The following is a 23,127-nucleotide window of genomic DNA, read 5'->3' as shown; positions in this document are numbered from 1 at the left end:
GGAGGAGTTGCAGCTGATAAGTGATAGAGTACCCCCAATGTTATAGAAAAATGGCAGTGCCCGGGTTTTGTTATGGGAAAACCTCTGTCTGATTTAATTGAAAAATATGAGGTACAAAATGGCACTATGTAATAAAGATTCTGTGAAAGTCCCATGCAGTGGTATATAGGAGAAGATGGAGATAAGAGATTGGTAAACCCCCCCCCCCCCCCCCCAACATCATAGAAAGAAAAGCAATGTCCATGTCAAAGATTACTCTGACTCTTTCTTTTACAAATCCTGTATAGCTTTAATGAACATATGTAGATAATCTCTCTGAGAGCTTTGAATTTTGTACTTTGCCTTTGGACCTTGACTTCTCTTTCTTGACTTTGTAAAAATAAATTTGTGATTCAGAATAAGTGTGTGAAAATCCACATGTACATCTACATATGTACTGGTATGATGTCACTTTATAATAAATAAAATACATGTAACTCTTCATGGCTTGATTTACTCTTGATTTTTCAAACTCTCAATCTTGAGAAAACCTTTATCCCTCAAAGTCAAAATGCAGTCCTGTATACATAATCCATTGTAATTTACCCTGGATACCTTGAAATGGCTATGTGTATGCAAGCATTACCTAATTAACACCTTCATCTGGACATTTAAATGGCTCCAGGTGTTAGACGTATGACCCATGTATTGGGATGATTATCCAGGTGACACTTGTACTGCAAGGTGATAATTAAATGATTGATCATAGTGTTGCCTGTCAATTCTTAAAATTATCAACATTGACCATCCTACAATAATTTGAAGACACACTGTGAAAGTAAAATTATATTAATTATCAATGAGACACTAATTTTGACAAAACAATATTACATTCCAAGTACATATTATAAATAAATATAATGACAATATATCACATTATATGCATTTTTTTGGTTTATTCTGAGTTTAATAAAACATCCAAATCTTTATTATATTCATCATTCTGAAAAAAAACCAAAAAACAAAGGAGTATCATTGTTAAAGCTTGTGCATCATTAAGCACTGAAAATGAAGAATCATAAATCCAGTTAGACTAATTTTAAAACCTGTCAACCAACTCAGAAAATTCTGGATTCTTGAAAACTCCAACCTTTGATCTCTAGAAACTTTTCCATGGTCCCCTGGACTTTGAGGTATCAAGAGTACCTGTACAAAAAATTGAATCTGATTTGTTTTTAGTAAACTCAGGTGACCTCTTGCTATCTGTTTAAAAATCTTCTTCTTTATTCCTGGACATCAAGCAGACAAACTGTTGGCATGAATGTAATAAGCATTGAGCCCTCTACCTAAATTGTGAAATTTAGGGCCCCAGGGTCAGGGGTTCTGGTGCTAGGGTGGGGCTCTGTTGAATATGTAGTGAAAATGCAATTATTCTTTAAAAATATTCTCCTCTGCTCTTGGGTATTAAGGAAACAAACATTATGCATAGTTATGATGAGGAAAGATGTCTCTTCTAAAATTGTGAATTTCATGGCCCCTGGGTCAGGGGTTCTAGTGTTAGGGTGGGGATCTAATGATTAAATAGTAAAAATGCATTAATTATTCAAAAATCTTCTCCTCTGCTCCTGGGTATTAAGCCAATGAACTAAGTACATAGTTATGATGAGAAAGAGTGCCTCTTCCAAAATTGTGAATTTCATGGCCCAAGGGTCAGGGGTTCTGGTGTTAGGGTGGGGCTCTGTTGAATATATAGTGATAATGCATTATTTCTTTAAAAAGCTTCTTCTGTGCTCTTGGATATTATGAAAACAAAATAAATACGTAGTTATGATGATGAAAGGTGCCTCTTCCAAAATTGTGAATTTCATGGCCCGAGGGTCAGGGGTTCTGGTGTTAGGGCAGGGTTCTATTGAATATATAGTGAAAATGCATTATTTCTTTTAAAAATATTCTCTGATCCAGGGCAAACAAACTGAATGCATAGTTATGATGAGTAAGGGTGCCTATTCCTATTTTATGAATTTCATGGCCCCTGGTCAGGGGTTCTGGTTTTAGGGTAGGGGCCTAATGATTACATAGTAAAAATGCAATAATTTTTTGACAATCTTCTCCTTTTCTCCTGGGTATGAAGCCGATGAACTAAGAGTATAGTTATGATATGTAAGGGTGCCTGTTCCAAAATTGTGAATTTCATGGCCCCTGGGTCAGGGGTTCTGGTGTAAGGGCGGGACTCTGTTAAATATATGGTGAAAATGCATTAATTCTTTAAAAATCTTTTCCTTTGATCCTGGGTATTTAGCAAACAAACTGATGCATAGTTATGATGAGTAAAGGTGCCTCTTCCAAAGTTATGAATTTCATGGGCCCTGGGTCAGGGGTTCTGGTGTTAGGGCAGGGCTCTAATGATTACATAGTAAAAATGCAATAATTCTTTGAAAATCTTCTTTTCTCCTGGGTATTAAGCTGACTAGGAGTATAGTTATGATATGTGAGGTGCCTCTTCCAAAATTGTGAATTTCATGGCCCCTAGGTCATGGTTCTGGTGTTAGGGCAGGGCTCTAATGATTACATAGTGAAAATGCATTAATTCTTTGATAATCCTCTGATCTCTTTCTAGGTATTAAGTAAGCTTCCTATATGTAAAATTAAGATGATCAAGTGCGCCATGAAATTGTGAATTTCATGGCCTCTGGTTTAAAACATGAATATAATTTAATCGTGGTGAAGTTGTTGCATGATACTCAGGTGACCTATAAGGCCCGTGGACCTCTTGTTCTTTTTCAGACTTTGATTACTTTAAGTTTATTCTATGTTTATATTTTGTAGATGTTGGTAAGTGGACACGGATGAAATGTAGGTTTGGTCCACCACCATTAGTAGGACATGCGGCAGCTGTGGTAAGATATCTTACACCCTGTAATCTTAAATGTTCAGTTACTCTTCAGTGATCAGTTAATCTTCAATGATCAGTTAATCTCCAATGATCAGTTTATCTTCAGCAATCAGTTAATTTTCAGTGATCAGTTAATCTCAAATGATCAGTTAATCTTCAGCAATCAGTTAATTTTTAGTAATCAGTTTATCTTCAATGATCAGTTAAATTTCAGTGATCAGTTAATCTTCAATGATCAGTTAATCTTCAGCAATCAGTTAATCTTCAGTGATCAGTTTATCTTCAATGGTCAGTTAATCTTCAATAATCAGTTAAATTTCAGTGATCAGTTAATCTCCAATGATCAGTTAATCTCCAATGATCAGTTAATCTTCAGTGATCAGTTAATCTCCAATGATCAGTTAATCTTCAGTGATCAGTCAATCTCCAATGATCAGTTAATGTTCAATGATCAGTTAATCTTCAGTGATCAGTTTATCTTCAATGATCAGTTAATCTTCAATAATCAGTTAAATTTCAGTGATCTGTTAATCTCCAATGATCAGTCAATCTTCAGTGATCTGTTAATCTTCAGTGATCAGTCAATCTCCAATGATCAGTTAATCTTCAATGATCAGTCAATCTTCAGTGATCAATTAATCTTTAATGATCAGTTAATCTTCAGCAATCAGTTAATCTTTGATGATCAGTTAATCTATCAGTTAATCTTCAGTGATCTGTTAATCTTCAATGATCAGTTAATCTTCAATGATCAGTTAATCTTCAGTGATTAGTTAATCTTCGATGAACAGTTGAAGTCTCTTCACAGAGTCTGAGTTGGTATCTGCTCATTTTTTAGCTCACCTGAGCTGAAAGCTCCAGTGAGCTTTTCTGATCACCCGTTGTCCGTCGTCCGTCCGTCCGTCTGTAAACTTTTCACATTTTCAACTTCTTCTCAAGAACCACTGGGCCAATTTTAACCAAACTTGGTACAAAGTATCCTTGGGTAAAGGGGAGCTTAAATTGTTAAAATAAAGGGCCAAGTCGTCTTACAAGGGGAGATAATCAAAAAAAGACAAAAATAGGGTGGGGTCATTAAAAAATCTTCTCAAGAACCACTGGGCCAAAAAAGCTGAAACTTACATGGAAGCATCCTGGGATAGTGTAGATTTTAAATTGTTAAAATCATGACCCTTGGGGGTAGGGCGGGGCCACAATAGGGAATCCAAGTTTTACATTGAAATATATAAGAAAAATCTTGAAAAATCCTCTTCTCAAGAACCACTGGGCCAGAAAAACTGAAACTTATGTGGAAGCATCCTGGGGTAGTGGAGATTCTAAATTGTTAAAATCAGGACCCCTGGGGATAGGGAGGGGCCACAATAGGGAATCCAAGTTTTACATTGAAATATGTAAGAAAAATCTTGAAAAATCTTCTTCTCAAGAACCTCTGGGCAAGAAAAGCTGAAACTTATGTGGAAGCATCCTGGGGTAGTGTAGATGCTAAATTGTTCAAATCATGACCCCCAGGGGTAGGGTGGGGCCACAATAGGGAATCCAAATTTTAATTTGAAATAAATAGGGAAAATCTTTTAAAATCTTCTTCTCAAGAACCACTGGGCCAGAAAAGATGAAACTTACCATATATACTCGCCTATAAGTCGGTTGTATTTTTGAAGCTTATATTAGAGGGATTGGCCTTCTAAAATACCTTTCTTTTTATAACTCGCCTATAAGTTGGACATACAGTGTTGGATCAAAGTTTAACTCCAAAAAATCCGACTTATAGGTGAGTATATACGGTATGTGGAAGCATCCTGGGATAGTGTAGATTTTAAATTGTTAAAATCATGACCCCCGGGGGTAGGGCGGGGCCACAATAGGGAATCCAAGTTTTTACATTGAAATATGTAAGAAAAATCTTGAAAAATCTTCTCAAGAACAACTGGGCCAGAAAAACTGAAACTTATGTGGAATCATGACCCCCCGGGGGTAGGGCGGGGCCACAATAGGGAATCCAAGTTTTACATTGAAATATGTAAGAAAAATCTTGAAAAATCTTCTTCTCAAGCACAACTGGGCCAGAAAAACTGAAACTTATGTGGAAGCATCCTGGGGTAGTGTAGATGCTAAATTGTAAAAATCATGACCCCTGGGGGTAGGGTGGGGCCACAATAGGGAATCCAATTTTACATTGAAATGTGTAAGAAAAATCTTCTTCTCAAGAACAACTGGGCCAGAAAAACTGAAACTTATGTGGAAGCATCCTGGGATAGTGTACTCCAGTAGATTTTAAATTTTTAAAGTCATGACCTCCAGGGGTAGGGCTGGGCCACAATAAGTATTACAAGGGGGAAAATCTGGTAAAGAACAGCATGGCCAAAGTTACTCAGGTGAGCGATGTGGCCCATGGGCCTCTTGTTTATGATTATACACAAATTATAATGAAGAAACTAAATCTTCACCATGTTCATGTTATGAAGATTTTTGTAAAAGTTCAGAAAGAAATTATTTTTTAACCCCTCACCTGGATAAATAATGATGCTATATTTGTTTCAAAATTAGTCAAAGAATTGATTTTAAGTGATATAGCATACAATGTAGCAGTCATGACACTGAAGCTGCCTTAAAGGAAAGATTTTTCACCAAGAGGAGAAAATAGCAATTGTCCCAAATTACCTATCCTGTTTTATTCATCATGAGATGATGAAATAAATTGAACAAATTTATTCATTGACTCAATTCTTCAGACAAAGAAAGAGAAAAAATGCATATTTGAATTTTTATAATGAAAAAAAAAAAACATTGGACAGCTTTTTAAGCAGAATAACAAGAGGAATTTCACTTGCTCAACTCCCAAATTCACCTTGCCCAAGAAAAAAAATGGTGATGTATATTAGATTCATTAAACATCATTATTTGATAACTTAATTTAAAAAAAAATTCTAATTAAATGAAGCAATATTTAAACAAAAAACCATAACATGATTGTTTGTTTGATTCTTCAATTTAAATTTTTTTCATTAACCATGAAAAGCGATTTATGCATGCGTAATTTTACTGCAATAGTTGATTTATCGCATTAGTTAGCATATGTAGAATTCTGATTGTTGATTGAAACTTGGATTCATTTTTATTTTTATTCCCCACCATGAATATGGTCTCTGCATACAGTGTTTGTCATGTCCTTCTTCCATCCTTCCATCCCTCCGTCCTTCGGTCTGTTCTTTTATCACACTGTGTTTAGCTCAGTTGATTCGATATGCAAGAGCACGCCCTACGTATGAGCAATTTCTGAAACGAAGTAAGTTATTGACAAACAAGTTGATGAAACAAGAATATCAACAGTCTTGTTTAAAGTTATTTCCTAAGTTCTATAGTCGATACAATGACCTTGTTAGCAAATACAATCTATCATTAAGTCATATGCTGACTGACGTTTTTCATACTAATTGTTAGGCCATCATTTACACACTGAATTGTCAACAGATTTTTCCGTTATTTCCTGATCATGACAAGGAGCACACGGAAGGTGTGAACAGTCGGCATGGGATGCTCACTCCTCCATGGCACCTGATCCCACCTCTGATGTTTTTGGAGGTCCATGTTTACTCTGATCCCGATTTGTATTGTTTTAATGGACTTTAAGCTTGAATATTTCCATATTTCATTTCAAAGAAAATGTTCAAGATATTTTTTTTTTTAAACTTCTTATGCTGATGCATATTGATTAGAGCTACTTGCATCAGCTTTTTTGACCTTGACCTTTTCTTTGACCTTGATTTCAATGTTTAGCTAAGTTTTAAAGAAAGTATTCAAGATATTTTTTTTAAACCTTATATGCTACATGTAATATAAATTGTTAAAAGCTGTGCAACTTTGTCATAATTTTTTGACTTTGACCTTTTCTTTTACCTTGACCTCACTTTTCTTAAATTTATGTTTAGCTGTTTTAAAGAAACTATTCAAGATATTTTTATCAAACTTCATTTGCTTATACATATTGTTAAGAGTTGTTTAGTTGCTTCAACATTTTTCACCTTGATCTTTACTTTGACCTTGACCTCACATTTCACAAAATTATAAGAAGCTCGGTTTTAAAGAAACAGATGTTTTTATTTAACTTCATGTACTGATACATTTTGGTGAGTGCTGTTGAACTGCATCAAAATTGACCTTGACCCTCCCTTTGACCTTGATATCACTTTTTTCAAAGAGACTATTCAAAATGTTTTTTTTGTAAGCTTATCCACTGATACGTAATTTGGTGAAAATTTATCAACTGTGTCCAAATTTTTATGTTGGGGTAATTGAAGATTTGGGAACATATATTATTTTGCTCTGTCCATCTCTCTGTCTGTCTGTTTTCCACAAAATTTTTGCTCATAACTTTTGATTTGTTGGAGCTATGGTTTACACATTTCACACTTTTATTCCTTGTGACAAGACCTTCCTTTGGGTACCTACATTTTTTATCTCTTAACCTTTACCTTGGAGTTTGACTTGCAATTGAGAAACTTAACCTTTGCTCTTAGATGTAATACGGGGGCATCCTTTTTCACAGGATTTGATTTTTAAAAGGATATGTGGTTTGATTTTGAAATGTAAGGAAAATATTTACATTTAAAAATACATGTATAACATATACTATGAACAACCATGTACATATATAAAATGTGTTTCTGGATTTTATTACTTTCCTTATAAGTTAGAGTGGCACAATAACTTAATTTCCTGAAATGACTTTTTCACTTGCCCAATGCAATGGAAAAACATATTCTAGACCCATGATATCAGAGAGTTTGTTGTAATAGTGACCCATTTGTCTCTTGATATCTTTTTTATCCCTATATGTTTAGATGTTTCAATATATTCTGTACTCCTGGACATCGAGGAGGGATTGTAAAAATGAATAAGATTTTGTTTAAAAATAATAAAACTTGATCATCTCAAATGAATCCAGAGTTTCAGACCAAGATGAGGTAAATTTATTAATTCTTTTCTACCACCAATTTGTCAAGGCCTTTTGTTGTTGTTTTATGTAGGTCAAAGACAATATGGTTTTGCAAGGTGGAGAGCAAAATGGAGAACTAAGAAATGACTTCTGGGTTTTTTCTTTCGGTGAGTGATTAGACATAATTATTTTATATTTCAATTAACAATAGATAGGACATCATAAAGTGAGTGCTAAATTTTGCAAGAACAATACATTATAAGAATCAATTAGACAGCAATTGGGAACATGATATAAATGTGTAGAACACTCTTATCTGGGCACTATTTCACTCAGATGACCTTTTGCTTTCATTTCTGGCTCACTCGATGAAGTTTATGGGATGCACTGGCATCCTGGTTTAAGTTCATGGGCAAGTCTAATCCCAAGTAACTAAAAGACCTATAATTACCAAACTAAGATGATGATGTGTCTAGGGTTACACATTACCTGACTTGCTTTGGATACAGATCAGTATTATACATGAAATGGTCCTGTAGATATACAAACTTACTGACTTAAATCCTATGAATATTTTGAATAATGAACAAATTAATATGATTTTTTGGCCCCTGGGTACAGGGTTAGGCCCCAAAGATTGTCTTATGTTAGATGGTATTATATTAAAAATGGAATATAAGGATTGATATTCTTAAAATTGTATTGAGACATTACACATGTTAAATATAACAGCCCTTCTCTTTAAAAGAACATAGAGTTTATTGTTATTTTAAAATATTTTTGAAAACAAGGTCATACATTAGGGAGTTTCTTAAAGAAAGAGAACTTCATTATCAAAATATTGGGGAAAATTATATATTTTTGAGGAACATGTTGTCTGACCTTGTAATTAAAAAAATTTTGAGTCATGATGAAATTTTTTTAAGTCGATCAGGCTGAGCTTATCTGTCCATTAAAAACCTTAAGAAAATAATAACTAAGATAAGATAAAGAACTATTGAGAAATTCAAATTTTTAATCACTGAAACACCAAAAATGTAAATTTTCTAGCCCAAAAATTTAAATGCATGGATAATTTTATAAGCATGCAAACTTTGATATGTCAAAAAGATTTGAGTCATTATAAAAATTCTGTGAGTGAGGCTGATCTTGTAAAATTGTCCATTAGATGCTGACAATAAGGTTAAGTGGATTATTGTGTAACTGTACATTGTGACAGGAAGGATTCAAGGTCAACTTTTACAAGGTTAAGTCACTAAAAAAAGAAATATTCTTGAGGTATTGTCTATTCAGAAAAAGTTATAAATACTGAAGTTCTTTATTGACAAAAATTAATTAAGAAATATTTGAAGTTTGCAGCAGATCAACATAAGGAACTTGCATATGACTCATTTGGATATGATTTAGAGTGATTGGTTGCCATTATATGACTCATATGGATATGATTTAGAGTGATTGGTTGCCATTGTATGACTCATTTGGATATGATTTAGAGTGATTGGTTGCCATTATATGACTCATTTGGATATGATTTAGAGTGATTGGTTGCCATTATATGACTCATTTGATATGATTTAGAGTGATTGGTTGCCATTATATGACTCAAAGATGGTTCCCAATTTACAGTGTATAAATAGTTTTGATTTTGTTTGTTGTTTAACGTCCCTCTTGAGAATTTTTCACTCATATGGAGACACAACCACTTGCCAATGGAGGGCTGCATTTATACCTATGCTCAGCACTTAGGGCCATTGAGCAGTGAGGGATCTTTTTCCTGCCAAGACCTACTGTGACTCCGGACCTCGGTTTATACAGTCTCATCCGAAGGACCTGTTTCCATGTCCCGCAGTGGATTCAAATCCGCGATGTAAGGATCAGCTCCTTACTCCGCGACTCTAGAGCAGACGCTCTAACCAGTGTGCCATGTGGGCGACTAAATAGTTTTGATATTCAGATCAAGTGCTATGTTATTGTAATGAAAAGCCACAAAGTATGTCACCATTAATCAGAATTCAAATCTCTTAAAGCATTTAAATTTTTGTGTTAATTTTAAGTAATATTTTTTTCTTTTGTACAGAATGTTTGAAGTGGACACATGTAGAAATACCAAATCAAGTTCCTTCTGCAAGAATGTGGCACTCGTTGGAAGCAATTACTATAGAGTCTAAAAAGACGGATGGCTCAGCTCGGACCAGCTCAATGCCATATCTCCAGAACAAGCATGGAAGGAGGCAAAATCTCCGCCCCCGCTCAAGTCCTGCCTACTCCTCTGCCAGAAATAGGGTAACACCAAAACAGAACAAAGAAAATTTGACTGTGAACTCTGAAAATTTATCAATGTCTTTACAAAAACCACAAACAGGAGAATCACAGCCATTGAAAAGTCAGTCAAGTGCTAATCCTTTTATCAAAGAAACATCAACAGCATCCAAAGGATCTTTACAGAGACCTCATACTATAGAGTTACAAACTATCAACACTCAGTCTGTATCAGCAATTAAAATGATGGAGTTACAGACCAAAAAAAGTCAGACTGATTCCATCCCTGTTGTCATGAGAACTCCAACACCAAAACAGAAGGAAGAAAAATCACCTCTGCTGTTGGAGAGACATATATCACAGTGTAGTGAGGGCAGTCAAAGCAGCTTAAAAGGAGCAGACAACCTGGGGATGGATATCTCAAGCAGTTCTGATGGTATATCTTCATTGGACTTTACTTCATGTAAGACATTCACTCAGTCTTATGGATATCACCAGAAACCTCCAGAGAGGGTGAAGCCTGTAAAAATGCAAACTTTTAGTCATAATGTGATCAATGTGTTGCCCTATCCTCAATTAACACAGGACCTAGTTGTGGAGGATTTAGAAATTTATGAGAATTACTTCTCAGAACTGAATGAAACAGCTTTTGTGAAGAGGGAATGTCAAAAAAATCATTTTGGTGGCTATAGCAAGAAATACAAAGTAAACAAGATGGAAATAAAAAATTTACGGAAACGCTCAAGTAATTACAGTACAAATGATATGACATTAGATCGGTATAGATCTTCTTCTGTCGGGGAGTTACGCAACCTAAATGAGAAAGTTTCAGAAACCAAAACAGCCCTACGTAGTAAAAGCCTTCACAATCTAAAGAAAGATAGTCCTGTGTTATGTTGGCAAAGTGAGGATTCAGATCAGGCTACGGAAGAAGTCGGAGCAAACCCAGCAACGAATGTAGAAATGACTACAGATTTCTCTGAGCCTGTGAACAAAGAGACTGTGCATGAAAACCAGGTTATTTCTAACAAAAAGGTTCCACCGAATAAAAAACAAGAAACCAGGATAGAAATTCAGGTATTATATATACATGTAAAGATCAGACTAAATTGCTTTAAATTACAGTTTTTATACATCATTAAGATCATGCAGTAAGGTTATTGAGATTAAACTTTCGTAAAGTTGAGGGACGAGATGTAGATGCTGGGCTCATGTTAGTGTTAAAGAAATTTCCTGGTCTCAACCAGTGATTATTTTATGCATATCAAAATCGATTCACAGTCGGAATCGACAGGTTTGTGCATCCAGGTTCTATTTGTCTAATTCCTTGTTTGATTAGGTTGTAAGATGAAATAACACAATGTAAATTCAATATCAAGAATATTTCTAAGAACAAATTATCTTGAAGATATATTCTTAACCATTGTAATGTTTTCTAAATGCTGTTTCACCATGGTGGAACAAAATACAATGCATTATATAAATAAGAAATACAGTAAAAGCAGAAATATTTGTTGTGGATTAAATTTCATTTATTTCTTTGTTAACAATTATCAACGAAATAAAATCCCTCATGAAATTTTAATATGACTACATATTGTGTAGAGTTACTTTCAAAACAAGGAAAATTAATGCCAATGAAATCTTTTTATTAGATGACAAATCAACGAAATTTTATCCCCACAAATATTTGTGCTTCTACAGAATGTTCAGTAAACAAGGGCTATATGCAGAATCTGAAAATGGCACTACTAGAGGTGGTTGAGAATCAAGATTCACTGGTGAAGAAATATGATTTTTTAAAACTGTTGGTTATTTTAAAATTGGAAAGCAAACTCAGGATTACATTAAATGTAGTCTAATTTTTAACTCACCTGAGCTCAAGTGAGCTTTTCTGATCAAAGAGTGTCCGGTGTCCATCTGTTGTGTGTAAACTTTTCATATTTTTGACTTCTTCTCAAGAACCATTGAGCCAATTTCAACCAAATTTGCCACAAAACATCCATGGATAAAAAGATTTAAGTTTGTTCACAGAAAGTGTCGCAGCCTCATTCAAGGGGAGATAATTAAGAATTCTTGAAAATTTGGTGGCATCTTTTAAAAATCTTTTTCTCAAGAACCACAGGGCAAGAAAAGATGAAACTTAGGTAAAAGCTTCAGTACATACTCTAGATTCAAGTTTGTTCATATCATAACTCCCGGGGGTAGGGTTGGGCCACAAGAGGGGTCAAAGTTTTACATAGGTATATATATAGGAAATGTGTTTAACAAGAGGCCCATGGGCCTTATAGGTCACCTGAGTATCATGTATCAACTTCACCCTGAGCCCTGCCCTAACACCAGAGCCCTGCCCTAACACCAGAACCTTGATCCAGGGGGCATAAAATTCACAATTTTAGAAGAGGCACTCTTACTCATCATAACTATATTCTTTGTTCATTGGCTTAATACCCAGGAGAAAAGGAGAAGATTTTCAAAGAATCATTGCATTTTTTACAATGTAATCATTAGAGCCCCCCCCCCCCTTAAAACCAGAACCCCTGACCCAGGGGCCATGAATTTCACAATTTTGGAAAAAGCAACCTTGTGCACCTTTACCATGTACTTAGTCTGTTTAAATAATACCCAGGAGCAGAGAAGAAGATTTTCAAAGAATTAATGCATTTTCACTATATAATCAATAGAAATCCCCCCCCCCCAACACCAGATACCCTGACCCAGGGGCCATGAATTTCACAATTTTTTTTAAAAAGGCATCATTACTTGTCCTACCATGCACTTAGTTTGTTTAAATAATACCCAGGAGCAGAGAAGAAGATTTTCAAAGAATTAATGCATTTTCACTATATAATCAATAGAGCCCTGCCCTAACACCAGAACCCCTGACCCAGGGGCCATGAATTTCACAATTTTGGAAAAGGCATCAATGCTTGTCATAACCACACACTTAATTTGTTTAAATAATATCCAGGAGCAGAGAAGAAGATTTTCGAAGAATTAATGCATTTTCACTATATAATCAATAGAGCCCTCCCCCCCCCCCCCCCAACACCAGAACCCCTGACCCAGGGGCCATGAATTTCACAATTTTTTTTAAAAAGGCATCATTACTTGTCCTACCATGCACGTACGAGGGGTTATCAAAAAGTTCGTGGACTAGCGTGATAAAATTAAAACCGCTTTAGGTACATCAATGAATTTTTACACATTTAGTTAGCATCATCCTTTCTATCTATAGAATAAACCATAAATCATAATTTTTATTTTTTAATAAAATGTTAGTGTTTTTGTAAGCAAAGGTATGTCCAGGCGGCGCAACCTCTAATATGACGTTTTTTCCTACCTGAGTGTAACTGAGAAAAACTCTTTAGATATGAGTATTTGTCATCAGAAAATCTCGTTAATTCAGGCATGTGGTATGACACATTTGTTCAGTAAAATTTGGAATTTTTACCCCATTCTGTAATTTCTATGAAATTTTATCGTAAATTTTATATGGAGTGTCCAAACAATTATGGGCTTGAAAATAACGTCAAAAGGGGGGAGGGGTTTCTTTTTCAAACACTCTATAGAGTTTCGGTCCTGGAAAAACTGGTATTGACCTAAGGAATGTTTAAACTGGCTACAGAAAAATAAAATGCATCCAGAGTACTTGTTTTTTAATGCCTAAAAAGATTCAGAGAGATGAAATATGCACAGCTAGTGTCGATTTGTAGTCAGGGTGTCAAAAGTCAGTCACGTCGAAAAGTGACGTTGATCATGTGTGGTAGAAATTGAACTCCAACAAGCTAAGTATTCTGGCATAATCAAGTGAGGATCTTTCCCCATATAAAGATCCATTTACAATATTATATGCATTGAAAACAGCTGCTCATGACATTGTAAATTCATATAAATAAGACGGGTTTAAGTCCTAACTTAACTCCAGGTAATCTCATCAAGATAAGTGTATGAGGTAGAGAGAGCGGACATTAAGAAACAATGACGTTAAGCGGACGTCATGACACTAAACGGCGACAGCGCCGGGTGATCACATAAAGTCTTTTTAATTTTAGAATAATTTGGCAAATTATCAACTTATCAAGCTAAAATTGTCAACATTTCTTAAACTTTTGTTGTTTTATGTTCCGCATAAATTTTGTAAGCAAAGACTACATATTATTAATTTTATCGCGTCAGTCCACGAACTTTTTGATAACCCCTCGTAGTTTGTTTAAATAATATCCAGGAGCAGAGAAGAAGATTTTCAAAGAATTAATGCATTTTCACTATATAATCAATAGAGCCCCCCCCCCCCAAATACCAGAACCCCTGACTCAGGGGCCATGAATTTCACAATTTTGGGAAAAGGCATCAATGCTTGTCATAACCATGCACTTAGTTTGTTTAAATAATACCCAGGAGCAGAGAAGAAGATTTTCAAAGAATTAATGCATTTTCACTATATAATCAATAAAGCCCCGCCCTAGCACCAGAACCCCTGACCCTGGGGCCATGAATTTCACAATTTAGGTAGAGGGCCCAATGCTTATTACAATCATGTCAACAGTTTGACTGCTTGATGTCCAGGAGTAAAGTAGAAGATTTTTAAAGATTGCATCAATTTTGGTGGTTTTAGCCCCATCCCTGGGGCCCCAGGGGGGCAGGAACCATGAAATTCACAATTTATGTTCCACTTCACCCAAAGAAGCTATATGCCAAATTTGGTTGAAATTGGTTGAGCGGTTCTAGAGAAGAAGTTGAAAATGTTCAAAAGTTGACGGACGATGCACGACGCACGACGACAGACAAAAACGGATAGCAATAGGTCACCTGAGTGACTCAGGTGACCTAAAAATCTTCTTCTCGAGAACAGCAAAGCCATGGTTAGTCATATTATAACCATTACAGAAGTATTCTCAGATAGTGTACATTCAAGTTTGTTCCAGTCGTGACCCATGGAGGTAGGGCAGGGCCACAACAGGGGTCAGAGTTTACCATATGAATATATAAGAAATATCTTAAAAGATCTTCTTAAGAACAGCTGAGCCATTATTAGTCATATTAATAGAGAAGTATCCTCAGGTAGTGTAGATTCAAGATTGTTCAAATCATGACACCAGGGGGTTGGGTGGGGCCAAAACAGTTGGGTCAAAGTTTTACATAGGAATATATAGATGTAATTGTTAAGGGGCATTTGAGTAAAACACTTTGAAGACTTCAAATAGTGAAATGACCTGACAACCCTTGGAATGGACTAGCCAAACCGAAGGATATATAAGGCAAAGCTTTGGGAAAGTCAGGCATTCAGAAGCTAGTTGGACGTTGAATCAGCAATAAAGAAGTTAATGTATTCCATCCCTAATATCAACAGATTCAATTAAATTGAATACAAATCAGATGTGTAAGGGTTGAATACTTAGTTTATTTAGACATAATTCCCATTTATTATTAATTAGCATGTAAGGGTTGGATGTGTTTTAATTTATGACCTTGAATTTTGGTAAGAGTTATCTCCCTCTGTTTTTAAAGATTAAAAAAAAATCAATTTTAAAAAAACTTGTGTTTAAAAAGTCATTTTCAATTGTCATTCTATTTGTAATGTTTTGATGCATCTTTCCACCACAGTATTTATTGATATTATTATTATTTGAATTTTTATTTTCAAAAAATCGCCTGTCCCCATAGACTTCAGTGTAATCATTGTTAATTAACTACTGCTTGGTAATTACATTTTGAAACTTTCTCTTGGTAAATCCTTTTCTACTGTAAAATGTTTTAAATTAATATCTGAGTATTATGTATGTGCTAAGGATAGAGAATTTGGTCCTATTAGGGATTGAAAACTTTAATTAAGGGTAAGAGCAAAAAAAGTATAAAAGTTATAAACATCAGTGGCAAGTATCGTAAGAAACTGATGTTAAGTTCTGGGTGTAGTAAATCTGAAGAAGATTGAGACACCCGGTTCTTATCTATCAATGGGAATGTAGGGGAGAAACATGGTGCAAGTAGTACCTTACCCAGTCCCCATCTCTAGATTAGAGAAAATTTAAGTACTGTGTGATATACCATCAGACAGAGCTGTCTTAATAATCATTCCAAACATTAACTAACACAGAGTAAAAGGAAAACCTATATATCCCTTGTAAGAACCTGATCATACACGTTGCGTAGAAAATATCTTTGAAATCTTATCAAGAACAACAAACACATTATTAGTCATATTTATACAGAAGTAACCTTAGGTATTGTAGAATCAACTTTGTTCAAATTGTAACCCCCAGGGGTGGGGGCACAACAGAGGGTCAAAGTTTTGCATAATAGGAATCATCTTTAAAAAAAATTTCTGCTCAAAAACAGCAAAGCCATGATTAGTCATATTAGAAGCATCTTCACTTGTGTAGATTCTAATTATGGGTGGGTAGGGTGGTGCCACAATGAGAGATCAGAGTTTTACACAGGAAAACATATGGAAAAAATCTTTAAAATTCTTCTGTTGTTTAAGAAGAGAAAAGCCAGGATAAGTAATATTGATATGGAAGCATCCTGAGGTAGTGTAAAGTAAAGTTTGCCCCCCTGTTCAATACTGAACAGATTTCTGCTTCTTCTTAGCCAATGAGCTCAGGAGAGTGATGTGGCCCATGGGCCTCTTGAGACCCCCTTGCAACGAAGTTGTAGTGGATATAGTAACGTGATTGTTTGGTTGAGTGAGTGCATGGGTAATGGTGGTTAGGCAAGTAATAATTTATATTGGGATTGATGTGCTGTTTTGTGAGGGAATGCTCCACCTTGCTGTGCCCTAAGTACTGGTCTTGGGCCAGTCTTTTTCATACCTACTATCCCAATTGGACAGTGAAAGTTATCAATTGACCAGTAAAATTTTAAGTTGCGTAGCCCAAGTGACCAGTGAAAAAAATAATTATTTTGAGGCCTGTGTAAACTAAATGCATGGTTACTATGAGCAAGTGTGCCTGTTCCAAAATTTTGAATTTCATGGCCCCTTGGTCAGGGTTAGGGTGGGGCTGTGTTAAATCTATAGTGAAAATGCATTATTTCTTTGAAAATCTTTTCTTCTCCTTGGCATCTAAGGAGTAAACAGAGTACAAAGTTCTGATAAGCAAGAGTATTTTTACCAGATTTTTGAAATTCTGGACCACTTGGTTAAGCATTCTGGTGTTGGGCAAGGCTCTTTAATTATGTTCTGAGAGAAGTTATTCCCTTTTGCTATTCACCTATCACTGTAAATAATGTAATTGAAACGTCAATTGAATAACTAAGAGAATTATACCAGAATTTTTAAAATATATAATACATATATACAAATGTACAAAAAGTTCTTTCATAGTTTTTAATGGTCAGATAGACTTGTAAATAATAAATAAAGAACCAGAAGTCTCTGACGAGACAATACATGTAGCTATACAGGTCTGTACTTATAATAAAGAAAGATGTATCTTAGTATAGTTTACTTGTCATGTGAAAAGTCTAATCAGATCAAAAATGTAGGAGGGGTAGCATTTAAAAAGAATTCAAAAAAAATTTCTAGTAACCATGGCAACACCATTCATCTAAATCAAAAAACCAATGTAAAGAATTTTGCGTATCTTGTGTACCAGTCTTATTGAAATTGACCAAGACTGTAGGAGAAGTAGTAGTTTAAAGGAACTTAAAAGAAAATTTTATTTTTGTAACCATGGCAACACCGTTTATTGAATTAAAAAATCAATATACATAATTATGTATCTTAGTATATATATAGTCCATTTGTGTACCAAGTTTTATTGAAATTGGACAAAAACTGTAGGAGAAGAAGGATTTTGAAAGCATTTCAAGAATTTTCAGACATAATGTAGGATTGTCTTTTGTAGGTATGAACATGAGGAAATACATACTGAAATTCACCACACTTTGTAATAAAAATATAAACATAAATCTTGACACCTTGCAAATGCATATTACCGTAGCTCTTCTAGTCTCTGACTAGTAGAGCAAAAAATGAAACAAATATACCCTGTTTTTGTAAATTAAGGAAGAATAGGACCTTGAGGTGAAAAAAATCTAGTCAATTTTTTTTCTTATTTTGTATATTACTAATTTAGAATACCCTACATATTGTAAAGCAGTTTTGTCATAAGATTTCCTGAGTTATTCAAGAGATTTTGCCTTTTTGCTCTTTACAGTGTCCTTAAAAAGTTTTGATTCGATCCATTATTGAGTCTACAATGGGGATTTTTAAGTACAAATAAAAAGGGCAAATATTTCAGAAAATAAATAGAGTTTAAGATTTTCAAAGCATTTTGTTTTATTTCAAACTGCTTATGGATTGAAGAAAATTATGCATTTTTCAAGGCAGTTCCAACACCCAAGAACTCATTTTTGAAAAAAAAATTCTGTCAATAAATATTTTTACAAACATTAACAATTGAACTAAAGTCTTTCATTTTAATAACTAACATCGTTGAACAATGCAAAAGCGTTAAAAACAAGCTTCATATTTACATTTTCTGACTACGTGAAAAACAATTGTGAAGTCACACAAAAATTTAACAAGCGAAATGGAATATAAGTACATGTATAGAGAATCATGCAAAAAAATTATTGTGTTTCCTGCTTCAAAGAAATCGCTTGCCAGGGCTAGAAATAATTGTTTTTGTTTACTGGTCACTTGGGCTATCGCCTTAAATTTTTACTGGTCAGCTTAGTACTTTCACTGTCCCACTAGGCCAGTAGATTTTAAAAAGACTGGCCCAAAACCATAATAATAATAGTAATAATTTTTTATATTGTGATACTTAGAAGTACAACTTAACAAAACAAGAATCAGTAGAAGTTGGGACACACAACCCTGTCAAGTTAACTAGCCTGACTGTGAATGAATTTTATTATGCATAAAAAAATGCTGACCAAAAGGGCACATGCCCTCTGCAATGTACTAGCCCAGGTTGAAAATTCACTGGCCCCAGACAATAGGGGCCATCTATTATTTCGAGCCCTGCTTGCAATGCATTGACTATGTCCTGTTTTAATGTAATAAAACTGATTGTGTTTTTGGATTTGATCTCACTGCATTAACAGATCATCTATAATGTCACTGACTTGTAAGAAAAGAGTATGGAACGCCATATCTGCCTTATGTGGTTATTTCATGAGAAGATGGTGCTTTTTTATGTTATGCTGTGGTTATTTCATGTGAAGGTGGTGTTTTTTTATGTTATGCTGTGGTTATTTCATGTGAAGGTGTTTTTTTATGTGAAGATGTTTTTTTTTTTTTATTTGAAGGTGGTTTTCATGTGAAGGTGGTTTTTCATGTGAAGGTGGCTTTTTATATGAAGGTGGTTTTTTATGTGAAGATGTTTTTTCATGTGAAGATGGTTTCTTATGTGAAGATGGTTTTTTAGGTTATGCTGATGTTTTTTCATGTGAAGGTGTATTTATATTTAATGAGAAGGTTGTCATTCGGAACTCCTCATATTTTTGAAGACTGAGTTAAACAGCTATTATCTCAAAATTTTGAAAGTAAAACAAATAGTCAATGTAATTAAAATCATTTTAATACACCATTGCTAGTTCCACTTTTTTTCCATGGGCACTTGTTTTCAGGATTGTGTATTTTGTGTATTATGTTTTTTTCTAGGTGTGTCTGAATACACTCGATAACATAAAAATAAAAAAAATAATCACTGAAATTAGCACGTTTTAAAAATGTCATATTACTGTATATAATAAGATTGAAGGTATGACAGATGCGATTTTCGGAAAATCTCTCTCTAGACTTTCCGTGTCATTCCGGGATGCCTCTACATTTTACACAGTCACTTTCAGTGCTAGGTATCAGGATGTTTTTGTTTACTGCATATTTTATACGCCAAGTTCAAATTGGCAGACGAGTGAAGGGCGTTATTCAATCATTTTTTAATGTAGATTTCACCCAAATCTGTAGATATTGATTAATTTGCAAGACTATTTTAGTGCTAATTTCAGTGATTTTTTTTTTATTTTTATGTTATCGAGTGTGTTCAGACACACCTAGGAAAAAAAAAACATAATACACAAAATACACCATCCTGAAACCAGGCGCCTATGTAAAAAAAAAAAAAAAAAAGAGGAACTAGCAATGGAGTATTAAAATGATTTTGATTACATTGACTATTTGTTTGTGAGGAGTTCCGAGTGACAACCTTCTCATTAAATATAAAAAAAACACCTTCACATGAAAAAAACATCAGCAAAACATAAAAACCACTTTCACATAAAAAACTATCTTCACATGAAAAAACACCTTCACAAGAAAAACCACCTTCACATAAAAAAAAAACCACCTTCACATAAAAAGCCACCTTCACATAAAAAAACAACTTTCACATGAAAAACCACCTTCACATAAAAAAACACCTTCACATAAAAACCACCTTCACATGAAATAACCACAGCATAACATAAAAAAGCACCACCTTCTTATGAAATAATCACAGCATAACATAAAAAAGCACCATCTTCACATGAAATAACCACAGCATAACATAAACAAGCTAATTCAGAGAATTTATGTCCCCCACTTAGTGAACAAAGAGCATGCGCAGTTCCTGGGGGGGGGGGGGGGGTTGGACCCCTCACCAGATTTGTAGAATTATTAAATGTATACATGTATATTGAAGGAAATAAAAAATGCCAGTATGGATATAAAGATTTGATTGCTTATTCTTTAATATGTGTATAAAAGATTCTTTTATATAGAATATTTATCACACTGTAATAATGATTTTATAAGTTCACGCCAGACGTCATAACTTTTTCATTTCACACGTTGAATACTTTCAGTTAGTAAATCCACAAAAAAAATCCTAAAAAAAGGATCGTCCGGGATTTGAACCCGGTACCTCTCACTTGCTAAGCAAGAATCATACCCCTAGACCACGGAGGCACTTGATTATACAGCAAATTAAATGCAAACATAAGGTCACATATAATGTTTATATTCACATTCGATATTGTCAAAATTTTACACAATACATGGTGTCTAATTTAGCCTTTACTAAACAGTTCTAATAGATATAATTAGAATATAAATTCCGCCGACAACCTGTATTATACGTAATAACTCTCCACATGCCCCTGTGCTAAAAATAGTGCCAAGCAACTTTTAATACAATAGATTAAAAAAAAAAAACGGGGAGGGACACTTTGAGAGGGGGGAGAGAGACCACAGGGAGTTATGGTATAAAATTTCATTGCAAAAGCTTCTTGAGATATCGCCCGGAAACGAAAGTGTTACACACAGTCGGAATGTATGAATTTACGACATTGAACTTTGACTGCAAAATCAATAGAGGTCTTCTTTAGGCCATAGGGAGTTGCTCTGTAAAATTTCATTGTGAAAGCTTAAAGGGTTCTCAAGATATCGTGCGGAAACGAAAGTGTTACAGACAGACAGAAATACAGATGGATGGACGGACAGACAGACCCAAATTAATATCACCCATTTTCAGTGAAAGTGGGGGACAAAAAGCACCATCTTATCATGAAATAACCACATAAGGCAGCTATGGCGTTCCATAAAAGAGCGTAAAGAAACGGAGGGGTGGATCAATCTATTTCACAATTTGTAAATAGTGAGCAGACATGATCATTAAAACTCTTAAACATTTTTCTATAAAATGTTGAAACTGAACAAGCTGTACAAAATTACACAAATACTGATGATTTTATTGTTTAGCAGCTAACTATTAAAAGACTATTATACCTCTACTGATTTTTCTATCTATAAAATTAGATGATTAGATGTGAATGCACTAATCCCTCTGCATTAGTCAGGTGAGCAATCCCTGCTTTGAAAGCTGATTACTGGTTATCAGTAATCCTTGCCTTTTGAACATGGGTGGAATTTGAAAAAATCAGAATTCTTTTCCATCATTTTCTTTACTTATGAAATGATTCACTTTTTTGGAGTAATGTCCTATTAAGTCTTCATAGTTGACGAATTCAGCATCTAGCTAAGATTTAGGTCTCAGTCTGAAATAATATGGTTCAAAGGTATGACAAGATATTTTATGTTTGTTCTGTTTGTACCTTGTACATTAATGCATACCTTTGCTTTGATGGAGGTGTACAGATTAGATGATATCTTTGCTTTTTGACAGGAACTAGCTCAGCCCTATCTCCTGTTGTTTGGGGGCAAAGACATGAACGGTGGTAGTGTTTGGTTAGAATCTCTGACAGCATGGAGATGTGAGGTGTTTGTTAGACACAGTGATATTTCTCATGGAGAATTCCACAAGTAAGTCAGTGCCAAAATTTTAATGAAAAATGTAAGCTAAGAAAAAGTCAAAGTGCACATTTTCTAAATTGTTTCAAGCTACATTCTCACAAGAGACATCTGTCATAATGATAGTCATTTGATATTATCTATCTATCCAGTGAGAATTACCATACAGTGATGGTTAAAAACAACCTTTTCTGTGAAATAAATTCTCTCTCAAATAAAGAACATTATTTTCAAACCTTATTTGGTGATCTTAAATATTTGCTTCTATGATTTCTTGTTTCTTCCAGGTCCAGTCTCATAATATAACAGCTAGGATAGCTATCAGTAGCATTCCTGTAGTGAGCAGCTAGCACTTCATGCACACACACACATCTCAAATGTCAATGCAACTGGAGAACCAAACCGGTTAAAAATGTGCCCTTAATAATATTTATTTACTTGTTGAGATCATTTTGAATTTTATTTAGGCACATGTAATTCCTGTATTCAGTGACATTTTCTATAAGCTCACCTGAACAGAAGATTCAAGTTAGCTTTTCTGATAATGTGTCATCCTTCGTCTGACTGTCTATTTGTTTATTACATTTTTGAGTTTTTCGCATCAGAACCACTGGACCTTTTTCAGCCAAATATGCCACAATACACCCTGGTTGGGGGGATACAAATTTGTTTTAATGAAGGATCACAATCTCTTGAAAAGGGAGATAATTCAAAGTTTTACATGGGAGTATTTACATACTCGTATTCGGGAAAATTTTTAAAAATCTTATTCTTTAGAACAACATTGCCATAGGTAGTCATATTGATATACAGGAAGTGTTT

At 34.5% G+C, this 23,127-nt stretch overlaps 1 protein-coding gene across 1 annotated transcript in view; it reads left to right on the top strand.

Moving 5' to 3' along the window:
* Positions 1-22,666, top strand: part of LOC133188462 (uncharacterized) — a 43,369-nt gene extending 20,703 nt beyond the window's left edge. Inside the window, exons 6-11 of the mRNA XM_061323902.1 lie at positions 2,806-2,876; positions 7,897-7,972; positions 9,883-10,197; positions 10,267-11,141; positions 22,181-22,317; positions 22,593-22,666. Of these exons, the coding sequence (XP_061179886.1) occupies positions 2,806-2,876; positions 7,897-7,972; positions 9,883-10,197; positions 10,267-11,141; positions 22,181-22,317; positions 22,593-22,611 (1,493 nt within the window). The 3' untranslated portion in view covers positions 22,612-22,666. The remainder of the gene's footprint in view (positions 1-2,805; positions 2,877-7,896; positions 7,973-9,882; positions 10,198-10,266; positions 11,142-22,180; positions 22,318-22,592) is intronic.
* Positions 22,667-23,127: the final 461 nt, after the last annotated feature.

This window comes from Saccostrea echinata, unplaced genomic scaffold, assembly GCF_033153115.1.
Source record: "Saccostrea echinata isolate AGI-Se365-2 ecotype Australia unplaced genomic scaffold, CSIRO_AGI_Sech_v1 ptg000016l, whole genome shotgun sequence".
NCBI classification, from domain to species: domain Eukaryota; kingdom Metazoa; phylum Mollusca; class Bivalvia; order Ostreida; family Ostreidae; genus Saccostrea; species Saccostrea echinata.
This window is presented reverse-complemented; position numbering and strand designations above follow the sequence as displayed.